General features: G+C 60.3%; 1 protein-coding gene across 1 annotated transcript in view; it reads left to right on the top strand.

Annotated features, from left to right (window-relative positions):
• The window catches only part of FIBCD1 (fibrinogen C domain containing 1), a 30,804-nt gene extending 13,750 nt beyond the window's left edge, over nucleotides 1-17,054 (top strand). Inside the window, exons 3-7 of the mRNA XM_040225404.1 lie at nucleotides 891-1,050; nucleotides 1,461-1,597; nucleotides 12,743-12,839; nucleotides 16,080-16,259; nucleotides 16,781-17,054. Coding sequence (XP_040081338.1) covers nucleotides 891-1,050; nucleotides 1,461-1,597; nucleotides 12,743-12,839; nucleotides 16,080-16,259; nucleotides 16,781-17,040 — 834 coding nt within the window. The 3' untranslated portion in view covers nucleotides 17,041-17,054. The remainder of the gene's footprint in view (nucleotides 1-890; nucleotides 1,051-1,460; nucleotides 1,598-12,742; nucleotides 12,840-16,079; nucleotides 16,260-16,780) is intronic.
• Nucleotides 17,055-25,136: the final 8,082 nt, after the last annotated feature.

Genomic DNA, 25,136 nt, shown 5'->3' with positions numbered 1-25,136 from the left:
TAGCCTTGCTGGGTGATGAGAAGAGATGTTGAGTGAAGATGTTTTGTAATCTGGAAGGTGCCTCATGAATCCCCATACTGGGGCAGGCACCCAGGTGCTGAGTGCTGAGTCCCTGCTGGGGGCTGCATGCTGTGACTGATCCCCAAGGCACCCGGGCCAGAGAGGCTAGGTTAGCCCCATCTCAAGGTTGGGTTAATCACTCACCTGCAGCCATGTAACTGGCAAGTGAGTGAGCTGGGATTTGAACAGTGGGGTCCCCTTTAGTCAGTTCAGCTGGGCTGAAGGCACAGAAATGGATGAAGGACAGGGCCTTTGGTGTCTCCTCCCACCTGAGCCTCCGTCCTTTGCGCACCGGGGCTGAGACCACTGTGGGCGGCGGCCAGAGTAAGTCAGGGGCTCGCACCAGGAGAGTGCCTCCACCGTGAGGACTAGTGTGTGTGCGCCAGAGCTGTTGCCCGGTGGTCCACTCACCGGGTGAGCTCCACCCACACGGTGCCCCACCCACCCAGAACTCCACCCACCCAGTGCCCTCAGCCACGTGGAGCTCCACCTACCCAGAGCCCCACCCACCGAGTGCTCCACTCACCAGGAGCTCCACCCACCTGGAGCTCCACCCATCCAGTGATCCACCCACCTGGAGCTCCACCCATCCAGCAATCCACCCATTGAGTGCTCCACTCACCCAGGGCTCCTTCCACCCGGAGCTCCACCCACCTGGAGCCCCACCCACACAGTGCCCCATCCAACCAGAACTCCACCCACCCAGTGCCCCCATCCACCTGGAGCTCCACCCACCCAGTGCCCCACCCACCTGGAGCCCCACCCACCCGGAGCTCCACCCGCCCAGTGATCTGCTCACCAAGAGCTCTACCCGCCTCTGTGCCCTACAGCTTCTCTCTGAGAGCCAAGGCCACATGGCTCAGCTGGTGAACTCAGTCAGCGATGTCCTGGATGCCCTGCAGAGGGACCGGGGGCTGGCCCGACCCCACGTCAAGGCTGACCTTCAGAGGGCCCCTGCCAGGGGATCGCGGCCCCGCGGCTGCGCCAATGGTGAGTGAGGTGGGGGCTGCCTTCCTTGGATGACCTGGGTGCCCAGGTTCATTCCCACAACGTCCCCCCCGCTAACCGACTGGCAAGGCTACACTGCTTCTGTGTGCCAAGGACTTTCTGCTGCCGGGCAGCACTGAGCACCCTACCTATACCCTCCTGTTGACCCTTCTCCCAGCCCGATGAGGTGGAGCTCATTGCACCCACTTTCCAGATGAGGAAAGCGAGGCTCAGAGAGGGTGCTCACTCACCAGCCCCGCCCAGGGAGAGGCAGAGCCAGTCTGCCCCCGAGGCCCGTGCTCTGGAGCCCACCTGACACTGCTGGACAGACAAGTCAGAGACCCAGGGACACGGGAGAGTGGGCAGGAACGTGAGTGCGGGGCCCAGGGCCCTGACGGCCTTCCCTGTCCCAGGCTCTCGGCCACGTGACTGTCTGGACGTCCTCCTGAGCGGACAGCAGGAGGACGGCGTTTACTCCGTCTTCCCCACACACGACCCCGCCGGCTTCCAGGTCTACTGTGACATGCACACAGATGGAGGCGGCTGGACGGTGAGTCTCCCGGGCTGTGCGCCCGCCTGCGCCAGGCCCCGGCGGGGGCCTCCTCTGGGCCCTGCAGGCGGTCCGGGCAGATGCTGGGGTGACCCAGGAGGCTGTGAACATGAGCCAGGGTGCTCTGCCTGGCCCTGCCCAGGGGCTCACCAGCCATCACAAACCTGCCCGTGATCTCACCAAAGCCTCCACAGGGCAAGTGGGGGGCACGTGCTGACACGTGGGGGCCACTTAGGCGCAGGTGTCAGATCCCGAAGTCTGAGAGGAGCCTGCAGCCCCTGCCCCTACCCTGGGCAGTGGTTCTGGAGGGGTGGGGGGTTGCTGAGGTTGGGTCCTGGGACTGTCGGCTGCTAATGTGAGTTCCAGGGCGGAGGTTTTCAGTTACTCAGTAGATGGTGCGTGTGCAAGAGACACAAGGGGCAGCACGTTGCTGTGAGCAGAGCCCCCGCGCCCAGGGCCTCCTGACGAGGAGCCGTCGCCATCTCTTTGCACCTCCTGGTTCCTGACCCGATGGGAATTGGGAGCAATGGAAAGGCAAGAGTGAGAGCCGCATGTGGCCCAAGACCTCCTCGGGGCCAAGAGAAGGAGGAGGTGGCGTGGCGGGGCAGAGGCCCTGGTTTGAAGACCTGGAGGTCTCCTGATCAGCCAGCGGAGAAGCCCCTTCTACAGCAGGGTCGACACACAGGTCTCCCTCGGTCTGCGCCGCAAGTCCTCAACTCTGCCTTTGCAGGGCGAATGTAGCTACAAAACTAAAACACCTGGGGGGTGCGTGCTGGCATGTGAGGGTGAGGGCAGCGGGGTCAGCCAAACGGAGCAGGAGGCGAGACGGGGAGGCCTGAGCGAGGCGAGTGGGCAGGGCCCAAGCAGATGCTCTCGGAGGGCAGAGCTGCCATCAGGAGCTGGTGTGAGAGCCGCTGAGAGCCCCCCGAGGACCCCGAGACAAACATTCTTCTAAACGTCCCTACAAGCTCCGGAGAGAGGAGTGTTTAAATGCACTGGACTCACATCGGAGCCTAAAAGCACTTTTGTTTTCCTATCTTGGAGCATCTGAGTTATGGCTTCCACCTCTGGGACCCCCTTGGCGGGCAGAACAGCTCTGTTACACCAGCCAGAGACCAGAAATCAGAGTTAAGGGTTAGGACAGGCTTAATGAAAGACCAGGATGCCAGCCCGGACCATGCATCTTCCACTTGGGTGGAGTGGAAGCCAGTCTCCCGGGAAGTCAATCAGGGTTGGGGCCGGGAGGCGGGTAATTCCTTGGGCCTGGGCTTCGGGGGCGATGAGAGGGGAGTCAATGAGGTGCACAGGCCTGCCCAGCCCTCCCGCTCAGACACCTGGATCAGCCAGCCTGGAAGAAAGGCCATTCTCAGCAGAGAAGGGCTAGCGAGGCCCACAGACGTTAATATCCATTTGGGCTTCCGTCAAAAGCAATCTTTTCCCGGATACCTCTGGGCGTCTGTCAGGATCACCTCCCTGCCACACGGAATCTCTCGGAAACTCAATTGCTGTGTGGGAGGGAGCTGGCTGCTGCTTTGCTGGACCCCGATACCATCCATCCTCATTTAGGCTCCATGTCCAAACTGCCGGGCCTTGAGTGCCAACACGGGGGACAGGGTGCCTGGGGCCAGACACGCCAACCAGAACCTGCTTCCCAGAGAGCCGGAACTGCAAGAGGTTGGCACTCAGCATCCTTGTTTGCCTAGGGGCACTTTACAGTTTATATACTGTGGCCCTGCTGGCACTGCTCCAGCCCTCCTCCAACCCCTGGAGACCCACAGGGCAGCCTCAGAGAGGGCAAGAGGTTTGTTCAAGGTCATCCAGGTGGTGCTAGTGGTAAAGAATCTGCCTGCCAATGCAGGAGACATAAGAGATGCAGGTTCATCAATCCCTGCGTCAGGAAGATCCCCTGGAGGAGGGCATGGCACCCACTCCAGCATTCCTGCCTGGAGAATCCCACGGACAGAGGAGCCTGGCTGGCCACTGTCCATAGTGTCGCAAAGAGTCAGGCACGACTGAAGTGACTCAGCACGCACTCGCCTGGCAGATAAGCAGCCCAGCCTCCTGCAGGTTCGTGGAACCAACTGTCACACGGTGTCACTTGTCAGTTTATGGCTCAACCATGGGGTGCCAACCACGGGCCAGAGGATTCCGCAGCAAGGTGCCAGCCTGGCAGGGAGCTAGACAAGTCAGCCAACCTGTATGGGGGCTGCAGGGCTAGGGGTCCACGAAGACCCCAGAGGAGAGCCCCCTTACCCTGCCTGGGGCAGCCAGAGAGGCTCCTGGACCGGGAGGTTGGGGCACAGGGGGATGAGGTGAGAACAATGTCCAGGCAAAGGGAACATGTGCAGTGAGGGGCGCGGAGCAGGGCAGGGCTTGTTCTGGGACCTTGGTGGCTCCGTTCTGCTGGCATAGCCCTCAGGGGGCCAGGCGCGGGTGGGGAGGCAGGCAGGGCCTGGGTAGCATGGTTTTGCAGATGCTATAGGAGTCGGGCTTTCTCCCTGGGGCCACGGTGGGCTCTTGGGAAAGAGTGACCCAGAGACGTGGGGCCAAGGTGGAGAATGTGCGAGCAGCTCAGGAGTAGGGGTTGCAGGGGCCTTGAACCCTTGCAGAGGGCGTGGGAGTCGCCATGTGGGAATGAGGTCAGGGGACAGGGGGACACAGGCCTCAAGGTGGCCTCTCTGCTGATGTGGCCACTGGCCCTGATGGAGCCCCAGCCCCTCTCCACACTCACCATTGACCACAGTGACCCAGGCCACACGGGGTCAAGCTGATGAGCCAGGCCACTGCTGACCCTGCCCCGTGCACCCCACCCACACCCACCCCGCAGAAGGAGGAGGAAGGCAGGATGCACAGTCTGCCCCCTGCTCGCCTGTGACCCTGGGCAAGGGGCCCAGCTTGGTCGCTGGGTCATTTGAGAGTCCTCCCGGGCCCCCCCTCGTGCTCCCTTTCTGCACCTGTCAGGTGTTGTCCGTCTGTGTCCCCACCAGGCTATAAAGCTCTGCAGGGCGGCAGCTGGTCACCTGGTGGCCCCCGTAGCTCAGGCATCCACACGGTGCTTCCACACCATCTGTGCTCCTAAATACTTGCCGGATGGGTAACAGTTGGCATCTTCTGGGGGCATAACTTCCCCTCTTGGAACCTCATTTTTCTCACCTGTTAAATGGGAATAAAGTAGTGCTCTTCATGGTGGGGGGGTGGGCGTTAGAATCCCCCACATGCTGCTCGCTTGTGGGGCAGGGGCAGAGGAAGAGGGAGAGGCACCAAGGGTCCTTGCTGAGCCTTAGGAATTCCCTGAGAACAGAAGAACTGGCTCTACCCTGTAGGATCTTACGGTCAAACAGTGTCTTTTGTTATTTTTTACCTTTTTGGCTGCACCTCACAGCACGTGGGATCTTAGTTCCCCGACTAGGGATCGAACCCACGCCCCCTGCATTGGAAGGCGGAGTCGTCACCACTGTACCGCTGGGGGAATCCCAAGCAGTGTTTTTAAAGAGGAGGAAGATGTGTTAAAAACAGAAGCCAAGTTTCCTCATTTGGAAGGGTGATGCGTGGGATGAAGCAGCCGTTTCCAGCTCATCCCCGGGGCCCTGAGAGACTGGGAAGGTCACATCCCTCGGGGGTGTCCCCTCCCTCATCTGGCCAGCGGGGTGGCCCTTGTGTTTGACGTGGCCACCTGTCAGGGCCTGGGGAACAGGATGACCAGGCCCAGGGCCCGGTTCGGGTTTTGTGGTTGGAAGGAGGGTCCAGCCAGCGTCCGCAGACTGGGTCCCCCACTGTCCTGCTCTTCGGCCCCTGGGGACACAGCCTGTCCCCGCCAGGGTTGCTTCAGCAGAGCTGCCAGCTGGCCTGATTGCCAAGCCCTCATCTTTGCATAATCACCAGTCGAGGTCACAGAAGTCAGGTCCAGTTCAGCGTCTCCTACCGCGGGGACCTGCAATAGGACTGACTCCGCTCTGTGCCCCGCGCTCAGATCCACGGTGCCGCCAGCTTTCCCCTGGCGCCACCAGCCCAGTGCCCAAGCCTGCGTTCTCTGCCAGGCATTTGACTGCCGTGCAGGGTCAGCCGGCTCAGACAGGCCTCTAATTGGCTCCACTGCGAGAGCAAACCTCCCCGCCCACCATGTCCATTCCCTCCCTACCTGCGCTCCCCAGGCTGAGGAAAATCCTTCTCTTACTGGGAAGACATCAAAGGAGCTGAACCCCTGAACAGAGCCCAGCCCAGCAGGGGATCAGGCTCAGGAGAGATAAAAGCTCCCAGCCTCAGCCAGGATGCCAGGATGCAGGTGATGGGAGGGGGGTGTTGCTGTGGTACACACTGGGGTCGCCGCCTAGCAGGACTTGGGGGTCCGCCAGGGTGCAGTCTCCTCCCGTGTCCCAGGGGCTGCAGAGGCAGGAGGAGACCTGCCGTGACATCAGTGGCTGTTACCCGGCTCCCCAGTGTTCCGGGGGAGCCCTCCAAGCGCACGCTAGTAATGACCACATCCACTGCTGACGGCACCCCTCTGGTCCGTGAGTGATCCGCCGGGAGCGATTAGGATTTTTCAAACTTTGAATGTAGACGGGGTTGGAGGGGGGTGCATGTGGAGCTCAGCCCGTCGCCTCAGCATCTGATAAATGGCAGCTCTGAGCGCTGTTTGCTTGGAGCCGACAGCCGCTGCCTGCCAAGCCTGGGAAACGTGGCGGGGCGCCAGGCCCAGGGGTACCATTTGCAGTCACAGACAGGAGTGGGCCCACTTCCTTCTGGGCTTCGGCGGCTGGTTCTGAAGGAGAGGGAGGTTAGACATACCATGCCCCTCCCCCACCCCACCGGGCTCACACCTGCCTTTTCCTGCGTGGCGTCTTCACTGTGACCCTGCAGGGCTGACAAAGGGTTTGCCGATGGGGCCTTTGAAAATATATTTATTTATCTGTCTGCCCAGGTCTTAGTTGCGGCCTATAGGATCTTGAGTCACACCGTGAGGGATCTAGATCCCTAACCGGGGATCAAAACCCGGTCCCCCTGCATGGGGAGCTCGCAGTCTTAGCCACTGGACCCCCAGGGAAGTCCCTGATGGGACCTATTTTTTTTTTTACAGAGAGGGGGACTAAGGCTCAGAAAGGGTCCTGTGACTTGTCTGAGGTCACACGACCCACGAGAGGCACAGCCAATATTTGAACCCAGTTCAGCCTTATTCCAGCAATTGTGCTTTTGCTAGCAAGCCCAGGCGCTGGGAGCTGCTGCCCAGAGGTGTCCAGAAAGGACTGGAGGAGCAACTGCCTCCTGGGAAAGCCGGCAGAGCGTCCCCAGGGGCCGGCTTTGAAGGGCTGTGTTTGTTCCACGTCTAAGTTCTTTGTTCTTTAGAGACAAGAATCCGCCTCTGCCATAGCCTGCCACCCCTCCTCCTGGAACCGCCTGCTCAGGAGGCCTGGGAAGGCTGGTGGAGCACAACCAACACAGTTCTGCCTGTAAATGGTTTCCGCAGCAGCTTCATCAGTCGAGGAAAAATCTCAGATGCTGCCTCCTGGGGACCCTTCGATGGCGGCAGAGACTCCCCCCGCCACCTCATAGTGTTTGGACCCACCCTGTGCCTCTCTTGCACCTCAGCTCCTCTGACCACCTGCCAAGACCCTGCTCAATCTGCAGTTCACCCAAACATCTCCTCCTCCAGGAAGCCCTCTAGGACCCAACCCTCCCAACCATCCCAGCAGGTGGCTCATCCTCCTCTGAGCTCCGGACAAATGTAACAAGTGTGACCCTTATGGAATGCTGTTATCAACCAGCCCATTTAACCATGTCACCTGTATGCTGGTGGGTTGGAGCTCCTATAATTCCCGATTTACAGATGAGAAAACTGAGGCACGAAGATCAGAAGAACACCTCAGATTGGGAGCTGCTCTGCCCTCAGGCTGCTGGGTTGTGCATCCATCTCTCCTGGGGCCGTGAGCTCTCTGAGGGTCTGAGTCCCCCCACCAGTCCAGGCACACCACACGGGGTCTGCAGCAGCAACCCTATCATTTTGCGGAAGAGAGAAACCAAGACTCAGATGGTCGCACGGCCCTTGGCTGGAGCCTGGCTAGAACTTGAATCTCCTGGGTGCCAGCCCAGTGCATTTCCTGGGACCCACTCAGCTCAGCTATGATGAGGGAGGGATGGGGGGCTCACAGGCCTAGGGGGCAGCGTCCACCCCCTTAGCCATGGGGCACCCCTGGGCCACCCTCAGCTTTGTGTACTGTCAGTCTCCCAACGTCAGGTTTCAGTGGGCCCCTGCCTTGAGGCACTCCTACTCCGCAGAGATCGCACCACCTCTCCAAACCTTAGTCTTCTCATCTGTCAAATGGGAGCATGAACCCCTCCCTCCGGGGTTGTGGTGGGGAGGACTGAGATCATCCTTGAAGGCACCGGGGTGACCACAGAGCCAGCCCCCCCCCCCCGCGCCGACTCTCAGGAGGTCTCCGCACTCTGGGCAGCGTGGCTAACGAGATCAGCTGGGGCCCATCGGAGGAAGAGGCCCAGAGGACACTGAACCTGCGGAGCGCGAGACGGGCCCCCAGGAGCCTGTCTGACAAACGGGACAGTCGGCCGCTCTGCTCCTCCCCCCACCCCCTCCTGCCGCCCAAATGCAGCGGCTCCTTCCTTTGAAACCTCCGGGCACCATCTGCAGGACCATGTGGGCCCAGCGCTCCCTTGGCAGAGCCTCCTCGAGCAGCACTTGGAAGATGCCGGGCGGCAGGCGGCTGGCTTCTGAGAATCAGCACCAGAAAAACGCGCCCGTCTGTCTTCCCACTCATGGCATCTGCCCAAGAGGCCGCGGGAGCGTTTCTCCATCAATCACTTTGCAGCCGGAACCCGAAGGAGAGGCCCCAAGAGCTGGGCCAGTGGATATTTTAGCCCTAAAATTAATCGTTTGTTTCCCCACCTTTCCTCCACCTTTTTTGCCTAAATGGAGACTCCTGTTCCGTGGCCGGGATGGAGGAGGGGGAGGTGGACGCCTCAATCCTTCACTTGCCTCCCCCCTTTTTTTCATTTGGCTGTGCCAGGTCTTACTCGAAGCACATGGGACCTTTTAGTTGTAGCATGGGGGATCTAGTTCCCTGACCAGGAATCGAATCTGGGCCCGCTGCACTGGGCATGCCGAGTCTTAGCCACTGGACCACCAGGGAAGTTCCAAGAGGTCTTTTTTTTTACCCCTGCTACACGGAGAAGCCTGTGGGAATCTTAGTTCCCCGACCAGGGATTGAACCCAGGCCTTTGGCTGTGAAAGCGTGGAGTCTTAACCACTAGACCACCAGGGAAGTCCCTTGCTTTCTTCTTTGTATCTTCTTGTCTGGCTGATCCTTGCTCTGTAATTGAAGGCCTTCTGGTGGGTGACATCTGGCCCTCCAGGGTCCCCAAAGCCCAGCTGCTTTCCAAAAACCTGAAGCCACGACTGCAGTTCACCCCGAAAAAACACTCCTGGGAGCCTGGGAGGAGCCTGGGAGGACCTGGGACGCATATGGCATGCTGTGGCCAGCTCAAGGGCAAGACCAGGGCTTTCGCGTCTGAGATCCCAGCCATTGCCCGGCACGCCCGGTCACCCAGAGTTGGAGCTGTGGGATCAAGACAGCCCATGGCAAAGGCCGACAACTTCAAACCGCGGGTCGTGATCCACTGGCTGGTGGAGAAATTAATTTAATGGGTTGTGAGCAACATTTTTTTTTTTTAATGAAATGGAGTGGAATAGAACAGAAGAACAGGGTGGAAAATATTAACACCCATCCATCTGAAGGACAAGTATCGTTTCGGGAAGCTTTTGTTTCAGATACAAAGAGCTGTGAGTATGTGTGTCAGGATGTCGACTACATTTCCCTGGGTCACGGTCCAAGAGTCTAAAAGCCACTTCTTTGGAACTGCGGCACAGCTGTGTGTCAGCCCTGGAAGGGGTCGGTCATGGTTTGTTACCACTCGGAAGAGCGCCCATGTTGGCAAACGATGCTCTGACCTCTGAGCTGCGGCGGATTGTCAAGACATCTGCTGCTCTCAGTGACGGCAGGTGCTTCCCAAGTGGAGGAGAGAGGCCAGGAGGCCCCCGTGGTCTGGAATGTCTGCTCACCACCTCTGATCATTCACCCAGACTGAGCCCCAGCCGGGGCCCTGCCTGCTACTGGCACCCAGCCTGGAAAGGGAGCAGGAAACGGGGGCTGAAGTTGGGGGCATGCTGAGAGATCAGCTCTTGGCCCTGAGAGGCCTGCCGAGGAGACAAGGGGGCAGGTTTGGGATGCCCCTGGTGGGTGGCAAGTGAACATGTGGATGTGTGGTGAGACGCGGACTTCCCGGTGTCCAGCACGGCCTCAGGCTACAGAGTGAGGGGTGAGTCAGACTGTCCACTCATAGCTGCCTGACTTCTGGCCAGTGTCCGAGCTTCTGTCTCCTGGAATGGAAAGCGGGGCGGGTCAGGGGACCCAGAACTGGGCTCCCAGGATAGGGGTAAGGAAGTGTGTGCACCGGACAAGGAGAACTTAGCCTGAGTGTCAGCTGTGGTCAGCTCTCAACCCAAGCCGGTCTGTCTGTCCCAGTGGCTAGGGTTCATGTCCTGCCTGTGCCTGCAAGCGTGACACCCTCACTTTCCACTTCATAATAGCGGGAACAGGAAAAACAACAGCGATGGCAATAATGATACCAACTCCTCTGTGATTTGTTCCTCGCTGAGGTTTGGGAGGCGGGCTAAGCGGTGGGTGAGGCAAGTGTGGCCCCGGGGGCAGGAATGATGTTCCTGGGCCACACATTGGGACACGCAGGGGCCAGGATGGGCCCTTGCTCCAGGGTCACCCTGGATCCCGTCCCAGAAACCAGCCCCTCTGGCCATCCGCTATTCCTCTGATCTGCCCTGCTTCCTGCCTGGGTGGGAATCCCCTTAACCAGGCCTCACCCCATGTTTCCCTGCCCCAAGGGCCCTGACTTGGGTTTCCCAGCTGGTTCCTGACATGGATGTGCTCAGTGGGACATTTGGGGGAATAGACTTGGGACAGGCCCCTGGGACAGTTCTGGAGGAGACATGCCCAAGTCTGGGAGGAATATGGCCTGGGGCGGGGGCAGGGAGAGAAGGGAGGAGGGGAGGCCCTGGTGGCCAGTGTCCTGGGGCTGTGGGGCTTCTTGGCTGGTATGGGCTGACCACCGCCCATGTGCCAGGCCCTGAGCTGACTGTCTGTGGGTGAAAGTGAAAGTGTTACTCCCCCAGCCCTGTGCCACTCCTTGCAACCCATTGGTCTGTCCATGGCCTTCTCCAGGCAAGAATACTGGGGTGGGTTACCATTCCCTTCTCCAGGGGATCTTCCCCATCCAGGGACTGAACCCAGGTCTCCTGCATTGCAGGCAGTTTTGTTGTTGTTGTTGTTTGTTTTTTTTTTTTTTAACAATCTTAGCTATCTACAGCCGGTGGTCAGCGGGGTTTGATGCTGAGATATTCATTTTACAGATGAGGAAACAGGCTCAGCGAGGCAGCGTCACTGGCTGGCACTCTAAGTGGCAGAACCCGAGCTCTAGAGCCCAGATTGGGAACCGCTGTCCTCCCCGCCCCCGTCCCTCTCCTCGGCCCCTGCAGCCCTCCCCGCCTCCACGCCCCTCCACCCCCCCAGCCCTGCTCTTCCTGCAGAAACAGGTTCTGCTGTCCGAGGCCTTCTCGGGGGAGTGTCTGAGCTTCTGCCAGGATTAGGCTTTTCAAAGGGCGCGTGCTCAGGGTCCCAATCCGCAGCCATCAATACCCGCTTTCCACCGGCTCTCTGATCTCCGAGCCTGATCGAATTTCCTTCTGCTCGCGTCCCTTCTGAGGACTTTCACGTGTCAGGGCCAGGCCGGGTTGAAGGTAGCGAAGCAAAGGAAAAAGGTGTCGCCTCCCTCCCCTCCCGCCACCTGACGTCAGAGCTGCCGGAGCGGCCGCGGTGATGGACCGTGCCCCGCGGACAGACCCGCAGTTGCGGGCAGACGCCGCACAGGGCGGTTCCAGGCGGCTGAAGTCCGGCTGCTTAGTAATGGATCGGGCGGCTCTGTGCGGCGGCCAAACCTCTAACACCTCAGACGCGAGCGCAGATGGAGGCGGTGGGGGCGAGTGCTGCCTCTGCAAATGAGCAAGAAAAAGGCTTGTTAGACAGAAAGGCTTGGGGGCGGAGGGGGGACGGGGGGCGGCGAGCGGGGGAACAGGATTGTCAGCGGATCCTGTAAATACTCAAGGCAGCTCTGGCCTGGACCAGCGTGCTACTTATTTCAAAGCAATTTAACCGATGGGATTCCGGACTCCCAAATCAAGAATGTTATTAAAATGAAGAACAGAAGCGGCCCGGCGGCTGGCTGCGGACTTCTGGTGCTCCCCTGAGAGGTGGCCAGGGCTCTGCGGTGGCCAGAGCTCTGCTTTCCCAGGGCCCCCTGCCGATCTACCAGGGGCTTTTTAATAGGATTGGGGCGGATGTACGTGAATGTAGCAGGGGAGTATTGAGAGACCCAGCCAAGCCCCCGTGTGTGTCTGTGTGTGTGTGTTAAGGGAAGTGTCAGTCACTCAGTCGTGTCCGACTCTGCAACCCCATAGACTGTAGCTCATCAGGCTCCTCTGTCCATGGGATTCTCCGGGTAAGAATACTGGAGTGGGCTGCTGTGCCCTCCTCCAAGGAATCTTCCCAACCCAGGGATCGAACCCAGGCCTCCTGCATTGCAAGCAGACGCTTTGTCATCTGAGCCACCAGGGACACCCTGTGTGTGTGTGTTATTGGTCTTTAAAAACTCTACAATGAGCTTTTGTTCAGTTTTGTTTTGACCCAGGAAAAGGTACAGGGACCCTTGTTCACCCCCTTATTATTTGACCGGTGGGGAAACTGAGGTCCCCGCAGGGATGGGACCAGTCCAGGGTCACACAGCGAGGCAGCAGAGTGGGTCTGGAAGTCTGGCTTTCTCCACTGCACCCCAGTCCACCCCAGTTCCTCCTTGAGGGGGCGTTTCAGGGCCTGGGGGCGTTCAGTCAGTCTCTCTGCCTCAGGATACCATGAGCCTCCCGGGTCCAGGTCCCAGCGAGAGCTGTTGAGAGACCTGAGGCCCAGCCCCTGTGCTCCCTGAGGGGGCGGGTGAGGGGCAGTGGGGGCGCCGAGGGACGCATGTGAGGTCCTGGGAAGGCTGGGGCCAGCTCTGCATTCTCAATCCCCTCAGGTGTTTCAGCGACGGGAGGATGGCTCCGTGAACTTCTTCCGAGGCTGGGAGGCATACCGCGATGGCTTCGGCAAGCTCACGGGGGAGCACTGGCTAGGTGAGACCCCCGCCCAACGCCTGGCCCACCCTCTCCCTGTGCAATGCATGCTGTCAGGCACGAGCCCCCCTCCTCATATGGATGCCAGCCAGGTCTCCATGACCTCCTCATGCCCAGGTCAGCTCCCAGGTTCTGCATAGAAAGGGGACCTGAGCATCCAGTGGAACGTGCTCTAGGAGCAGGAAGCCCAGGGCGGTGCGTTTGCCGTGGGTGGGTCCTCGGGTGGGTCCCGCGAGGATGTGTGCCCGTCCTGCTGGGGGCGCCCTGGGACCTGGTTTCTGTCCCGGCTCAGGCAGCTGTGGCCGATGAAGGTGCTGGAAAACCAGGACGACCCTCATGCTCCCCTTGAGGGTCAGCACCCATCACCCCCACCACCAGGGCAGCACTGGTGCCCCCACCGCTCCTGGCATCTTAACCGAAATCTGTCAGCAGCCACTGAGTGCAGGAAAAGCATCTGAGTGGAGCCTTGGCCGGCTCCTGGCAGCAGGGAGCCCCGATGAGCATGTTGGCGGGAGCCCAGAACTCAACTGGCCTGTGCTGGGCCCTGCCTCTGCTTCTCCACATTCCCCTGCCACCTTCTCATCCAGTGTTGTGTCTTTTCCTATTGAGTTATGAGAGCTCTTTATATATTAAGGTTATTGATTCTTTGTCAGATACCCCTGATACATAGGTACTCCCAGTCATTTGTCTTTCAGCCTCTCTTTTTTGGGTAACATTATTGCTTATTTCCTAGGAGTTTTAACTCTTTTTTTTGAATGTAGTTGATTATAGTCTTTTCCTTCATATCTTCTGAGTTTTAGGCCCTGTTTTTCTCTCCCAGTGTCATAAAAATGTCTATTTTTAAAATGCTTTTTCAGTTTTTGGTGGTAGGTTCTGCTCTTTAATCCACCTGGGAGTTCACTGGGATGACAATGGGGGTCTGAGTATGTTTCTGCATCTTCCTCTTCACGTTCTGTGATCTGAACTCTGATGGATGGTGGGGATGGAACTCCAATCACCCAAGGGGCCCAGGGAAGTGGGGGTTGCGAGCATCCTGGCGGATCAACAAGGACTGGAGAAACCCAGAGAGTAAAGATGAGGGAGGTGGAGGCAGGGGGGAAGGGGGCCTTGAGGGGAAGAAGGGTAGAGAGGAGGGAGACCTTGGCCCCTCCCTCAGGACACCTGCCCCGGGGCTCCCCGTAGGCACTGGGCTGGCTCATTAAGGAGTGGAACTCTGCTTATCCCGGCAGAGTGCTGTCCTAATGGGGGTCCATGGGGCTCACTCGCAGGTGGGGAAAGGAATCTTCCAGCATCCCCACGGGGCTGGGCTCCCTCTTGCCTTATTCCTGGATCAGATCATCTGTCCTGGGCAAGAACTAAATGAGCGCACAGAGTCTGGGCAAGCCTGCCTGGGTTGAGCTCTGCCACTTAGCAGCTGTAGGACCTGGGCCAGTGACCTCACCTCTTGGCGCCTATTCTATGAAACATGGATAATACTAGCAGCCATCTCACTGGATCACGACAGCAGAGGCAAACACCTGGATCCTGTGTGCAGTGGGCCAGGCACTGTTCTAAGAGCTGTACAGGGACCCTTTAATTAAATCGGACTCACTCGAATCCCCCCGGCTTCATTAATCCACGTGAAGCTCTCATAGCAGCACCTGGCATTTGTAAGTGCTGTCTGGGGGGTGGGGGCTTCTGTCAGTGGTGCCTATGGTCTGCCCTTTGCAGCTTGGGAAGCCCTCTGGCCCTCACTCCACGGGTGTGCAGCCTGGGGCCCAGAGAGGGCCAGCAGCTTGCTATGAGGCTCTAGCTCAGGGAGACGAGGTCCCTGGGCTCCGGCAGCCAGGTCCTCAGTGACAGATTCCAGTGGATGCATGGAGGTTCTGGCTGCTGGACGGCTTTTGCTCTCGTCATGGTTCCTTTTTCTCTGCCCTGGACCTGGACCAGAGTCTTCCCTGGGCTGGTTGGGGAGGAGCCAACACAGCCCTCCCGCCCTGGGGGCATGCACATGCTGACCCATGCAGGAAAGGAAGGCAGGAGGGACAGGCTGATGAAATGTTACTTGGTGCCAATAACTTGTAAGGCGTTTAATTAAAAGCCCTCTTAATCAAGAGATAATCAAACTGGCAGGGAAGCACCTTGAGTGTGAGTAGCAGGGGGGGAGGGTGGAAGGGGAAGGGGAGGGCCTGGCATGAGACCCTAGGGTGGGCACAGGAGAGCGCAGGAGGGGAGGGACGGGGCAGGGAAGGAAGTAGGACAGGGTGTGCTAAGGGGTGGCCAGAGCCAGGCATGGTCTTCTGCCTCTCGTCCACTAGGCCAGCATTTATTGAGCACCTATTGTGAGCTGGCCCACCTCAGATGCTGGGGTTCCACAGTGAGCGGGACAGTCGTGTTGATCGCATGGAGCTTCCACACTGGTGGAAGGGGGAGCCCGACATGGAAATAGGCAGCTGGAACCAGAATGATAAACAACAACAGGGGGCACCTGGGTTGGCAGAGGTCCTCCACCTCGACAGGAAGTCAGGCAGTCTTCCTGAGGAAGTGAGATCTGAAAATGAACAGAAAGTAACCAGGTGAGGGGGCTTCCTTGGTGGCTCAGCGGTAAAGAATCCACCTGCCAGCGCAGGAGATGTGGGTTCTGTCCTTGGGTCGGGAAGATCCCCTGCAGAAGGAAATGGCAACCCACCCCAGTATTCTTGCCTGGGAAACTCCATGGACAGAGGAGCCTAGTGGGCTACAGTCCATGGGGTTGCGAAGAGTTGGACACAACTGAGCAACTAAAGAACAACATCAAAGCAGGTGAGGAGAGTTGGGAAAAGTGTCTCAGGCAGAGGGAACAGCATGTACAAAGGCTGTCAGGCCAGGGAGTGCCTGTGAGGGCCAGATCCCATCTGGCCGGAGCCCAGAGTGTCAGAGAAGATAGAGGCTCCATCACCCCTAACCCAGAAGGTTTTCCAGACTCCTCTTGACTCCTGTAGCCTTTCTACCAGCCTTTAGCTTAAAACATTTGGGAAGCACAGCCTGATTTAAAGCAAACACAAAAAACACAAACCATGAGAAACCATCGGTCCTGTTTCCTGCCAAACACAGCTCTGCAGGAAGAAGGAAGTAGCCCAGGGCTGAAAGTACACCCTTGGTGGTAGTTGCTCCTTTCTGTCACCAACCGCATCAGCTTAGCTCTCATCTCCCCTTGGTTCTTTCCAGGGAGGTCACTTCCTCAGCCGCCAACTTCTTTCATCATTCTCTCCTGTATTTCAGGGCTCAAGAGGATCCACGCTCTGACCACTCAGGCAGCCTATGAGCTACACGTGGACCTGGAGGACTTTGATAATGGCACAGCCTATGCCCACTATGGGAGCTTTGGCGTGGGGCTCTTCTCTGTGGACCCTGAGGAAGACGGATACCCGCTCACAGTGGCCGACTACTCTGGCACGGCAGGTAGGGGTCCAGGCCGCGGTTGGGGGTGGGGAAGGGCCGGGGCAGCCCAGCCCCTTCCCCAGCTGGAAGGACAAAAGAAAGTCTTTCCAGGCCAGGGGCCAGCATCAAGTCTTCTCATCACCAACACCAAATCCCCAGCTAGTCCTCACCCCAGCCACATAAAGCTCGCAGGGCCTCTCCCACAGAACCTCCCATTTTGCAGATGAGCAAAGAGCCCAGAGCCAGGAATCAGGACATCTGGAGTTTGAGCTCTGCTGAGCCTCTCCACGCACTCTGGGCTGGGTTTCTCCTCCCAGGGCCGAGGCAAGAAAACCCAGAAAAGGGTGTGTGGCAAAGCTAGAAGGAGGGAGAGGCTGCGGGGACAGCCGCTCGGACCATCAGGGCGGCGCTGGGGCTGCCTGTGGACACCAAAGGTGTGGGAAGGGGCAGGTGAGCGCACGCTCACGTGTGTGCGTCGTGCACGGGAAGCACGTGCACACACCTGTGCCCTATTGAACACACACCTGTGTGCACCTGCGCAGGGGACTCCCTCCTGAAGCACAGCGGCATGAAGTTCACCACCAAGGACCGTGACAGTGACCACTCGGAGAACAACTGCGCCGCCTTCTACCGCGGCGCCTGGTGGTACCGCAACTGCCACACGTCCAACCTCAACGGGCAGTACCTGCGCGGCGCACACGCCTCTTATGCCGACGGCGTCGAGTGGTCCTCCTGGACTGGCTGGCAGTACTCACTCAAGTTCTCCGAGATGAAGATCCGGCCGATCCGTGAGGACCGCTAGAGTGGCGCGCTCCGGCCCCGCCCCCCCCCTGATGGCCCGCCCCCCCCCCCCCCCCCCCCCACGCCCCCCCCCCCCCCCGCCCCGAGTCACCACGCCCCGCCCTTCTCCCCGCCCCCGCTGTCACCACGCCCCACCCCTCGCCCCCGTCCCCGCCGTCACCACGCCCCTAGCCCTGCCCGCCGCCATCACCGCGCCCACCCCAACTCTGCTCCTGCCCAGATGCCCACCTGCCCCTGCATGACTGACCTGCTCTCACCATGGGGTGGGCCAGGCCAACCCCGACCAGAAGCACTCCCTCAACGAGTGAGGCCACACAGCACCTTCACAGTCCCTACCCCCAATATGCCCCTGCTGATGGGGCGGGGCAAATTTGACCACCCCAAATTCTGCCTGCCCGGACTTTAGCTCCATGGGCCACGTGTCTGCCTCGGCTTTGGCCAGGAGTCGGCCATGTGCTCCTGGCAGCCCTTCCACTTTGCCAGCCCAAACATCTGGAGTCATGGGCGGCGGAAGAGGGGCAGATGGCACCCCTGGAGCCCTTCTAGCAGACAGAGGGAAGGGTCAGCTCTTTCTAGGCAGGTCCGACGCCAGCCTCCCCTGACCCTCTAGACCCCGCCTCAGTTTCCCTGGTGCCTGGAGGTCCCCTTCTCGCCCAAGGACTGGGGAGTCGTGGTACTCAGGGCTGCCTGTGCCCACGGGCTAGGTGGCCACATCCCTCTATGTCCTGAGGCCAGGCTGGGGTGCAGCTGCCTTCAGGAACTCACACCCCGGGGTGACTGAGATCCATTCCCTGGAGCCCTCCCCACCCACCCACCCTGATTCCCAATGTCTTTTCAGGCCTGGGAGGCCCCCAGTCCCCTTGGCTGCTCTGCCCATCCTCCTGCCTTCCAGGGGCAGCTGAAGTCTGGCCCCACCCCATCCTCCTGCCTGTGGGAGGCACAGGACCTGTGCTGGGCCAGTGAAGACCTCTTGATTTTCGGGGCATTGGCGGGGCTGTGCCACCCGCACCATCAATTTCCAAACAGGGACTCTGGAATCCTAGGTCTTCCGAGGAGCAGGCTGGACGGAGAATGCTGGACCCAGAGGGGTTTGGTGGCTGGTACCTGGTCAGCCCGGACATGGCTGTCTCAATGGGGAGGCCGCCCCCTGCTGCTGACTGTGGGTGTTGCCACCTTGGGTCAGGGGAAAGGGAGGGTGTCACTGGGCAAGTTGGGGAGACTGAAGCACCTCCCAGGCATTCAGAGACCTTTCTCATGGAATCCTCTCAACGCTCAGTGCACTGTTACCGCTCCTGCATAACAAGAACCGCAGGTTCCCCAGGCCAGCGGCCAGGAGGGGCAGAGTGGGGACGTCAGCCCATGACGTCCTGCTCAACCAGCCTTGGGGTCCTGGTGTCAGAACCAAGCCCAGGGCTGTTTTGCCGAGTTTCTGTCTGTAGGGACCTGAGAGGGCCAGGAGATCAGCCTGGAGAGCAGCCCAGAGGGTGGGCATCCCAGCGACCCCCTCCTCAGGCAGGGGCTGGAAGTGATTCCTAACCAGGACACCTGAAGGCAGTCAAGTGGGGAGTGTGGGATCCAGCCCTCTGTTCCCCTCCCACCAAGGTCTGTGCTTTAATAATAATAAACTGGAGTTGGCCACGGACAGCAGGAAAGGCCCCGAGGGCCTCTGACATGCCAGGGGACCTGGCCAGTCCCCTCCAGCTTCACCCGGTTGTTGGGCATTTGGCAAGGTTTTCCAGACAAGACCCAGTCCCTGCTCTCCTGGCCCTCAGCCAGAATCAGAGACAGCCAAGGAATTGGCGATGACAGCCCAGAGTCACCAGGGTGGTAACACGAGTGCCAAGTGCAGGCAGGGTGGGGGCGGTGTGCTGGAGATGTGTGTAAGACGACCACACGGGCCCCCCTGCTGGCCCTTTCCCCTTCCTCTAGAAACCAAGAGAGCCAGCCGCCCCAGCCCCCGGCCTCTGGGACTCCCCCCAGCCAAGGAGCAGAGGCCATGTGGAGCCCTGCGTCCTCATCCTGGGGACCCCCCCTTCCCCCTCCAGCTCCAGACCAGAGCCAGCTTCTGCTGCCAGCCTCGCAGTGCCAGCCACTGTTTAGAAAGTGCCAAGCGCTTTCTGATCTGTCATCAAACACGCTCCTGGTGAGCGTGATGTTAATGGGTTCACAGATGTGCGTGTGCGTCAGAAGGCTCAGGGGTGCTCATACCAGGGCTTGGCCCAGGAACAGACGAGCCACAGCTTCGGCCTGGTTGGGGGCCGGGCAAGGGTGGCTTTTAGGGATGTCGGACAAACCTGGAGACACTGGTTCCTTCCTGCTGGATATCCCTGGTCCCCCTCCACAACCCAGGTCTAGCATCTCTAGGGACACGGCCACACTGAAAGCTGGCTGAATGGGCACACGGCCCATCACAGTGAGGACAGCCAAGGCCAGTGCACCCCACTTCCTAAAGGGCACCCCTTCCCAGGGCCAGGAGGCTGAGGTGCACGAGGCAGGCCTGGACCCCGGCTTGGAGGAGCCCACAGTGTGATTCCAGTGCACGTGGCTGTCACCAGAGATGCGAGTCACCACAGAAGGAAGGGCGTGCTGGGGGAGCCGGAGGGGGAGCGACAGCACGACCGAGACGGAGAGGTGACAGATACGTGTAAAGGCCACCTGGGACCCACGGTCACTGCGCCCGAACGCCGACCCACCATCACGATGACAGAGTCGATGGCTTGACGGTGGGCTGCCTGTGACCCAGCCATACCGCATTGCCTGATCAACCCCCTCCTGCTTTTTCCTTCCTTCCCCGATAAGGCGAGAACCAAGCGGCGTGGTCAGGGGCGCTCTCTCTACTGGGACCCTCAGGCAGGGCATTTACCCTCCCCGCTTCTGAAAGTTCCTTTCCATAGGCACAGGTAGGTTTTATGGGATCAGCCTCAATCCTTGCCGCTCAAACTCTGGATCCATCTCTGAGACGCCACCCAGCCGGCCACCCCAGCTCCCCGAGTTCGTAGCGTGGATGGGCCCTGGGTTTCCAGCCTGAAGGCCTCGACGCGGTCAGCAGGAGTTGAGCACGGAGCCGGGGGCCATTCTCAGATGGCATGGCCCCCTGCAGCTGCATGTGAATAGGTTTTGTCACGTTGGTCTTGGAGCAGAAGTGACAGCCACACACCCCAGCACCCACCGCCTCCGGGTCCCCCATGGCCACGCACCCTCATCCACGCAGACCTCTGGCCCAGAAGCTGGGAGCCCCGTCACCCAGGGTTCAGAGGATTCGTGAGGTCCATCGACAGGACCCGCTGGTCGTGTTACACTTCAGCAGAAGGGGAGGGAGGTGGGGACGCTGTGTGTGCCGACTTCGGGGGACCCGGGACAGGGCCCTGACATGGAGTTTGAGGACTGACACGCTCACGGGAGAGACTGTTAAGGGGCATGCAGACAAGGACACAAGGCTTTGGTCCGATGGGCTGGCCGGCACCTCCCCAGGGCCTGTTTCTTCATCTGTGAGAAGGGAGAGGGCTGCCTCCAAACCCCGAGCGCCCACACAGCTCGCAGGACTTGGCAGGCCCGGGGGGGCTGACGTTGGACCTTGGTGGGGATGAGGGGTAAGGAGTGTACACTGGGCTCTGACCTGGCCACGCTGCCATACCCACAGGCTGCCTGACCGTCCACACGAGGGACAAAGCCCAGCCCGGGACGGGTGCTCATGGGGCCCGTGTACACTTGGCGTCATGTGTGGTCCTGTCTCCAATAAAAAGTCTCGTGGTGACCGACTCAGGCCTCCGCCTCCTGCTGCTCGGTGCCCCACAGGGGGGGTCAGACACCCAGGGTGCCAGGACCGCCTCGTGCACACTCCCCAGCGTGGCTGTTTTGACATGGGCAACCCCTGTTCCCCAGACAGCTTGTACCCCCAGGAATCGCATGAGACCCCGGGGAAGAACCGGCCCCACTCCTGCCCAGCAGCCTGGGCATCGGGGTGGGAGAGGGGAGGCCTTCCGGCCTCAAGAGCGCACCTCCCGGGGCTGAGCCTGGGCCCTTGTTTCCCATCACGGTCCCCAGGGTCCCAGTTGGTCTCAGTGGATCTCTCTTGTGGCCGGGCTGAAGTCCTGAGGAGTGGAGACTCTTCATTCAGAAAATCAGTCACTGTGCTCAAGCACTCGGTCGTGTCCGACTGCAACCCCATGGACTGTAACCTGCAAGGCTCCTCTGTCTATGCGATTCTCCAGGCCAGAATACTGGAGTGGGTAGCCGTTTTCTCCTCCTGGGGATCTTCCTGACCCAGGGGTCGAACCCACATCCCCTGTGTCTCCTGCACTGGCAGTGGCTTCTTTACCACTTCCCTGGTGGCTCGGCTGGTAAAGAATCCGCCCGCAATGCGGGAGACCTGGGTTCGATCCGTGGGTTGGAGAGCTCCCCTGTAGAAGGGAACGGCTACCCACTCCAGTACTCTGGCCTGGAGAATTCCATGGGCAGAGGAGCCTGACGGGGTATAGTTCATGGGGTCGCAAAGAGTCAGACACGGCTGAGCAACTGACACAACACTGCTTTACCACTGAGCCACCTGGGAAGCCCCATTCAGAAAATCAGTCCCCAACGACTGTTTATTCATCAAATTTGCAGCTTCAGGACATAGCAGCCCCCTGAGTTGCTGTAATGAAATCCAGTATTTATCAAGTGCCTGCGTTGGGGACCTGGTGGGGGCCAGGGGAAGTGAATATGCCCAGTTGTCCTGCCTCGGGCTGGCCTGCGAGGGGACCCCCGGGCTGGGGTGTCTGCACTGCTGGCCTGTGTAGACCGAAGTTGCGGCCCAAGGCTCCCTAGACCGTCCTTAGCATTGGTCCCCTCCACAAAGTGTCCTCGCGGACGGGCATGTGGTCCTGCCCGCTGACGGCGCCAAATTAGGCCCACGGGGATGCCGCGGGGTGAGACCCCTGAGCCAGGCCTCAGGAAGTCACCAAGGTGGCCGTGGGTGCCTGCTTTCCCACGGGCCACACACACACCCCAGGGGGACCCTGCTCCTCCGCCACCCAACCCAACTCCTCTGGCCCAGCTCACAGCACCGTTCCGAGATCCGGTGACTCAGGCACACGGAGGTTCTCGGAGCTGACGAGGGGTGCTGGCATTTTAGTGACAAATAGTGAGCTTCCCTGGTGGCTCAGCTGGTAAAGAACTGTCTGCAGTGCAGGCGACCCAGGTTCAATCCCTGGATCACAAAGATGCCCTGGAGGAGGAAATGGCAACCCACCCCAGTATTCCTGCCCGGAGAATTCCATGGATGGAGGAGCCTGGTTGGCCTACAGTTCATGGGGTCTCCAAGAGTCAGACATGACTGAGTGACTAAACCTACCAAGGGGAGAATCCACATGGTAAGAGTCCCAGGACAAGGAGGGTTCAGCCGGCATGCCCGGGAGCTCTGAGGGGGATCAACCGACTGGGAGGCCAATGCTTCTGAAGAGGGCACTGTCCCGGCTCCCCTGGATGCCAGCAGCCTCCACCCTGGGCCCACCTGTGCCCTGTGGTTCACACTCCCCTCCCCACAGCGGGCTCTGCTGCGGGCCCCCACCAGGAGGAGGAGGTGGAGGTTCAGGCACCGATCAGACTTGCCCGAGGCCACGGCTGCCTTGTGGCTGAGCAGGGGGGAGCCCGACCCTAGGGGCTCATGTGAGCCTGAAGCGTGGCGGAGGGAGGCATCTGAGATCCGAGGCAGGGGCCTGGGCTCACCACAGCCAGGCTGTGTCGCCCCGCGGGTTCCTGGCAGGTTCTGCCAGGGCAAAGGCCGCCGGTCAGCTTGGACATCCCGGGACATAGCCCTGCCACTCCGCAGGGACGGCTTTCCAGGGAGCCTGGTGGCCCTGGGACCCCTTCCCTCACGGCCTCCCGTGCTCACTGGGGGTGCCAGGGAAAGCCTTTGCTTCTGGAAGCTGACCCTGCCAGACCCCACCCGCTCTCCTACAGAGTGTCACACTTGCCACCTCGTGTCAGTCACCCCCGCGTGTTACAGTTGTTACCCCCTCCTGCTCAGGAGTGGGGCTCGTTCCCTGGAGGAAGTCCAGGGGTTTTGAGGAGCCTGGGAAGAGACTTGAAACCAATCTTTTGGGCCAGGTGTCCTGGGGAGCTGCTGGCAAGCTCCTGGGGTTGGGATGTTTGGCACCAAATCTGACATCAGACTTGCTTCCGGGTGCCCCAGCTCCAGGGTTGGGGTGGAGGACTCCTGATTGACCCCAGTCTTGCCCCCTACCCCACCCACGCCCAACACTTGGGACCTTCTATGGCCACTTCTCAGAGCCCTGGGCCCCCCACGTCCTGAACCACGCCAGGGGCTGTTTTCACAGCAGAACTGTTTTAGGCCCAGTGTGTTAACAGCTAGGTGGAACTTTCCTCCTAGGGGGAGGGGGATGGCCCTCAGGGCTCACCCCCACCTCTGCTGTCCCACTGTCCACAGCCATCCCTGAGGAATTCTGCAGGGCACAGCATGGGAACCAAACCGTCTCATTTGACAGACATGGGAACTGAGGCACAGAGAGGGCAAGCATCTGGCCCAAGGCCCCAGAGCGAGTCAGTGACCCCACTGCGGGCTGCGCTCCATCATCAACCAACACCCAGTGTCACGACCAGCCAGCACTCACCAGGGAGATGAAAGGACACCGCACCTCCCAGCTCACATGCACACGTTCACACACGTGTGCACAGGTGCTCGCGTATACACACACCTGGCCCTGCACCTGCTCCAGTTGGCACACGGTGTGCCCTCTGCCTGCGCCTGCCTGCAAAGTCCTCGCCCTCACCAAGGAGGCTGAGCACACCCCTCCGAGGGGCCCGGAGGCAGCCCGCGTTGCCTGCCTCCTCTTGACCTCATTCCTGCCACAGACGGGGCTGGAGACCGGAGCGCCAGGACACAGCTCTGATCTCGGTGCCTCTGTCTCCCCACCCGTCACCATGAGGGGAGTAAAGACTCTAGCCCCTCCCTCAGGTCGCTGGAAGTGGGGAAGGGTCTTTAATGCCATCTATTCCCCTGTGGGCTGATTCCCACCCCTTTCCTTAGCACCTCGGTCGCTCACCGGTAGAGAATCCGCCTGCATTGCAGGAGCCCAAGATGCAGGTTCGATCCCTGGGTCGGGAAGATTCCCCTGGAGGAGGGCACGGCAACCCACTCCAGTATTGCCTGGAGAATCCCATGGACAGAGGAGCCTGGCAAATTATCGTCCACGGGGTCGCAAGGAGTCAGACACGACTGAAGCAACTGAACACTCAGGCACACCAGCACCTCACAGGCAAAGCCAGTGCAGGTCAGCAGGGTGAGGGCCCTGGAGCCGGAATCCACTGGGCTCAGTACTCAGTCCGGCCTGAACAGCCACCCCCAGACAACTGCTGGGCAGCCGAAGCCTCACCAAGCCCCTACTCACCTCGCCGCCTGGCACGCTCCGGAAAATCTAGGCTGGGTGAGACACAGAGGCTGGGGCTGTGCTGGGCACCTCCTGCTGGTCTCCCCAGACACTGACGGTGGATGGGGAAGGGGTGGGGGAGGGGAGGGGCCGGGAGGGATGCTCCTGGGTCTGTGGGCTGCTACGGGCTAGTGGGGGCCCCCAGGAGAGCAGTTCCCTGTGCTGGGCACTGGCCATGCCCCTTTGGCTGGTGCCTTGGGGAACATGCTACCCAAGGGCCCCGTCCCCTGGCTTAGCCCGCAGCCCATCCGCTCCCTGCCCCGTGCCCAGCAGGCCCCAGGGGCGCTCAGCGATCACACACAGGGCAGGTGGAGGGGCACACCGGACTTTGTGGGGTGAGTGCCCTGAGGTGTGAGCAAGATGCCGAGGGACCAGAGTGGACCCCACAGGGACCTGTGCACCCATGGTGCGCCCCTTCCAGCCCTGTACCCCGCTGTGGGGAAGCGGTGCAGGTGCGCACACGTGCACTCCCCACCCGGGCCTCCGAGCTCACGGGGGAAACTACCAGGGAGTGAGCGGCTGGGGAGTGACCAACGCCAGTGCCCTCCACTACCGTGACCTTCACCCAGGCCTCAACGAGCCCCACACCGGGCTCACAGCCTCGTCTCCACGGCCGGCGGCAGAGAGGCGGATGAGGTTTGAGCACACTCGCAGGTCCGTCCGTCCTTCC

This window comes from Oryx dammah, unplaced genomic scaffold (assembly GCF_014754425.2).
Source record: "Oryx dammah isolate SB20612 unplaced genomic scaffold, SCBI_Odam_1.1 HiC_scaffold_25, whole genome shotgun sequence".
Classification (NCBI taxonomy): Eukaryota; Metazoa; Chordata; class Mammalia; order Artiodactyla; family Bovidae; genus Oryx; species Oryx dammah.
The sequence above is the reverse complement of the archived record's forward strand: the minus strand, read 5'-3'. Positions and strand labels throughout refer to the sequence as shown.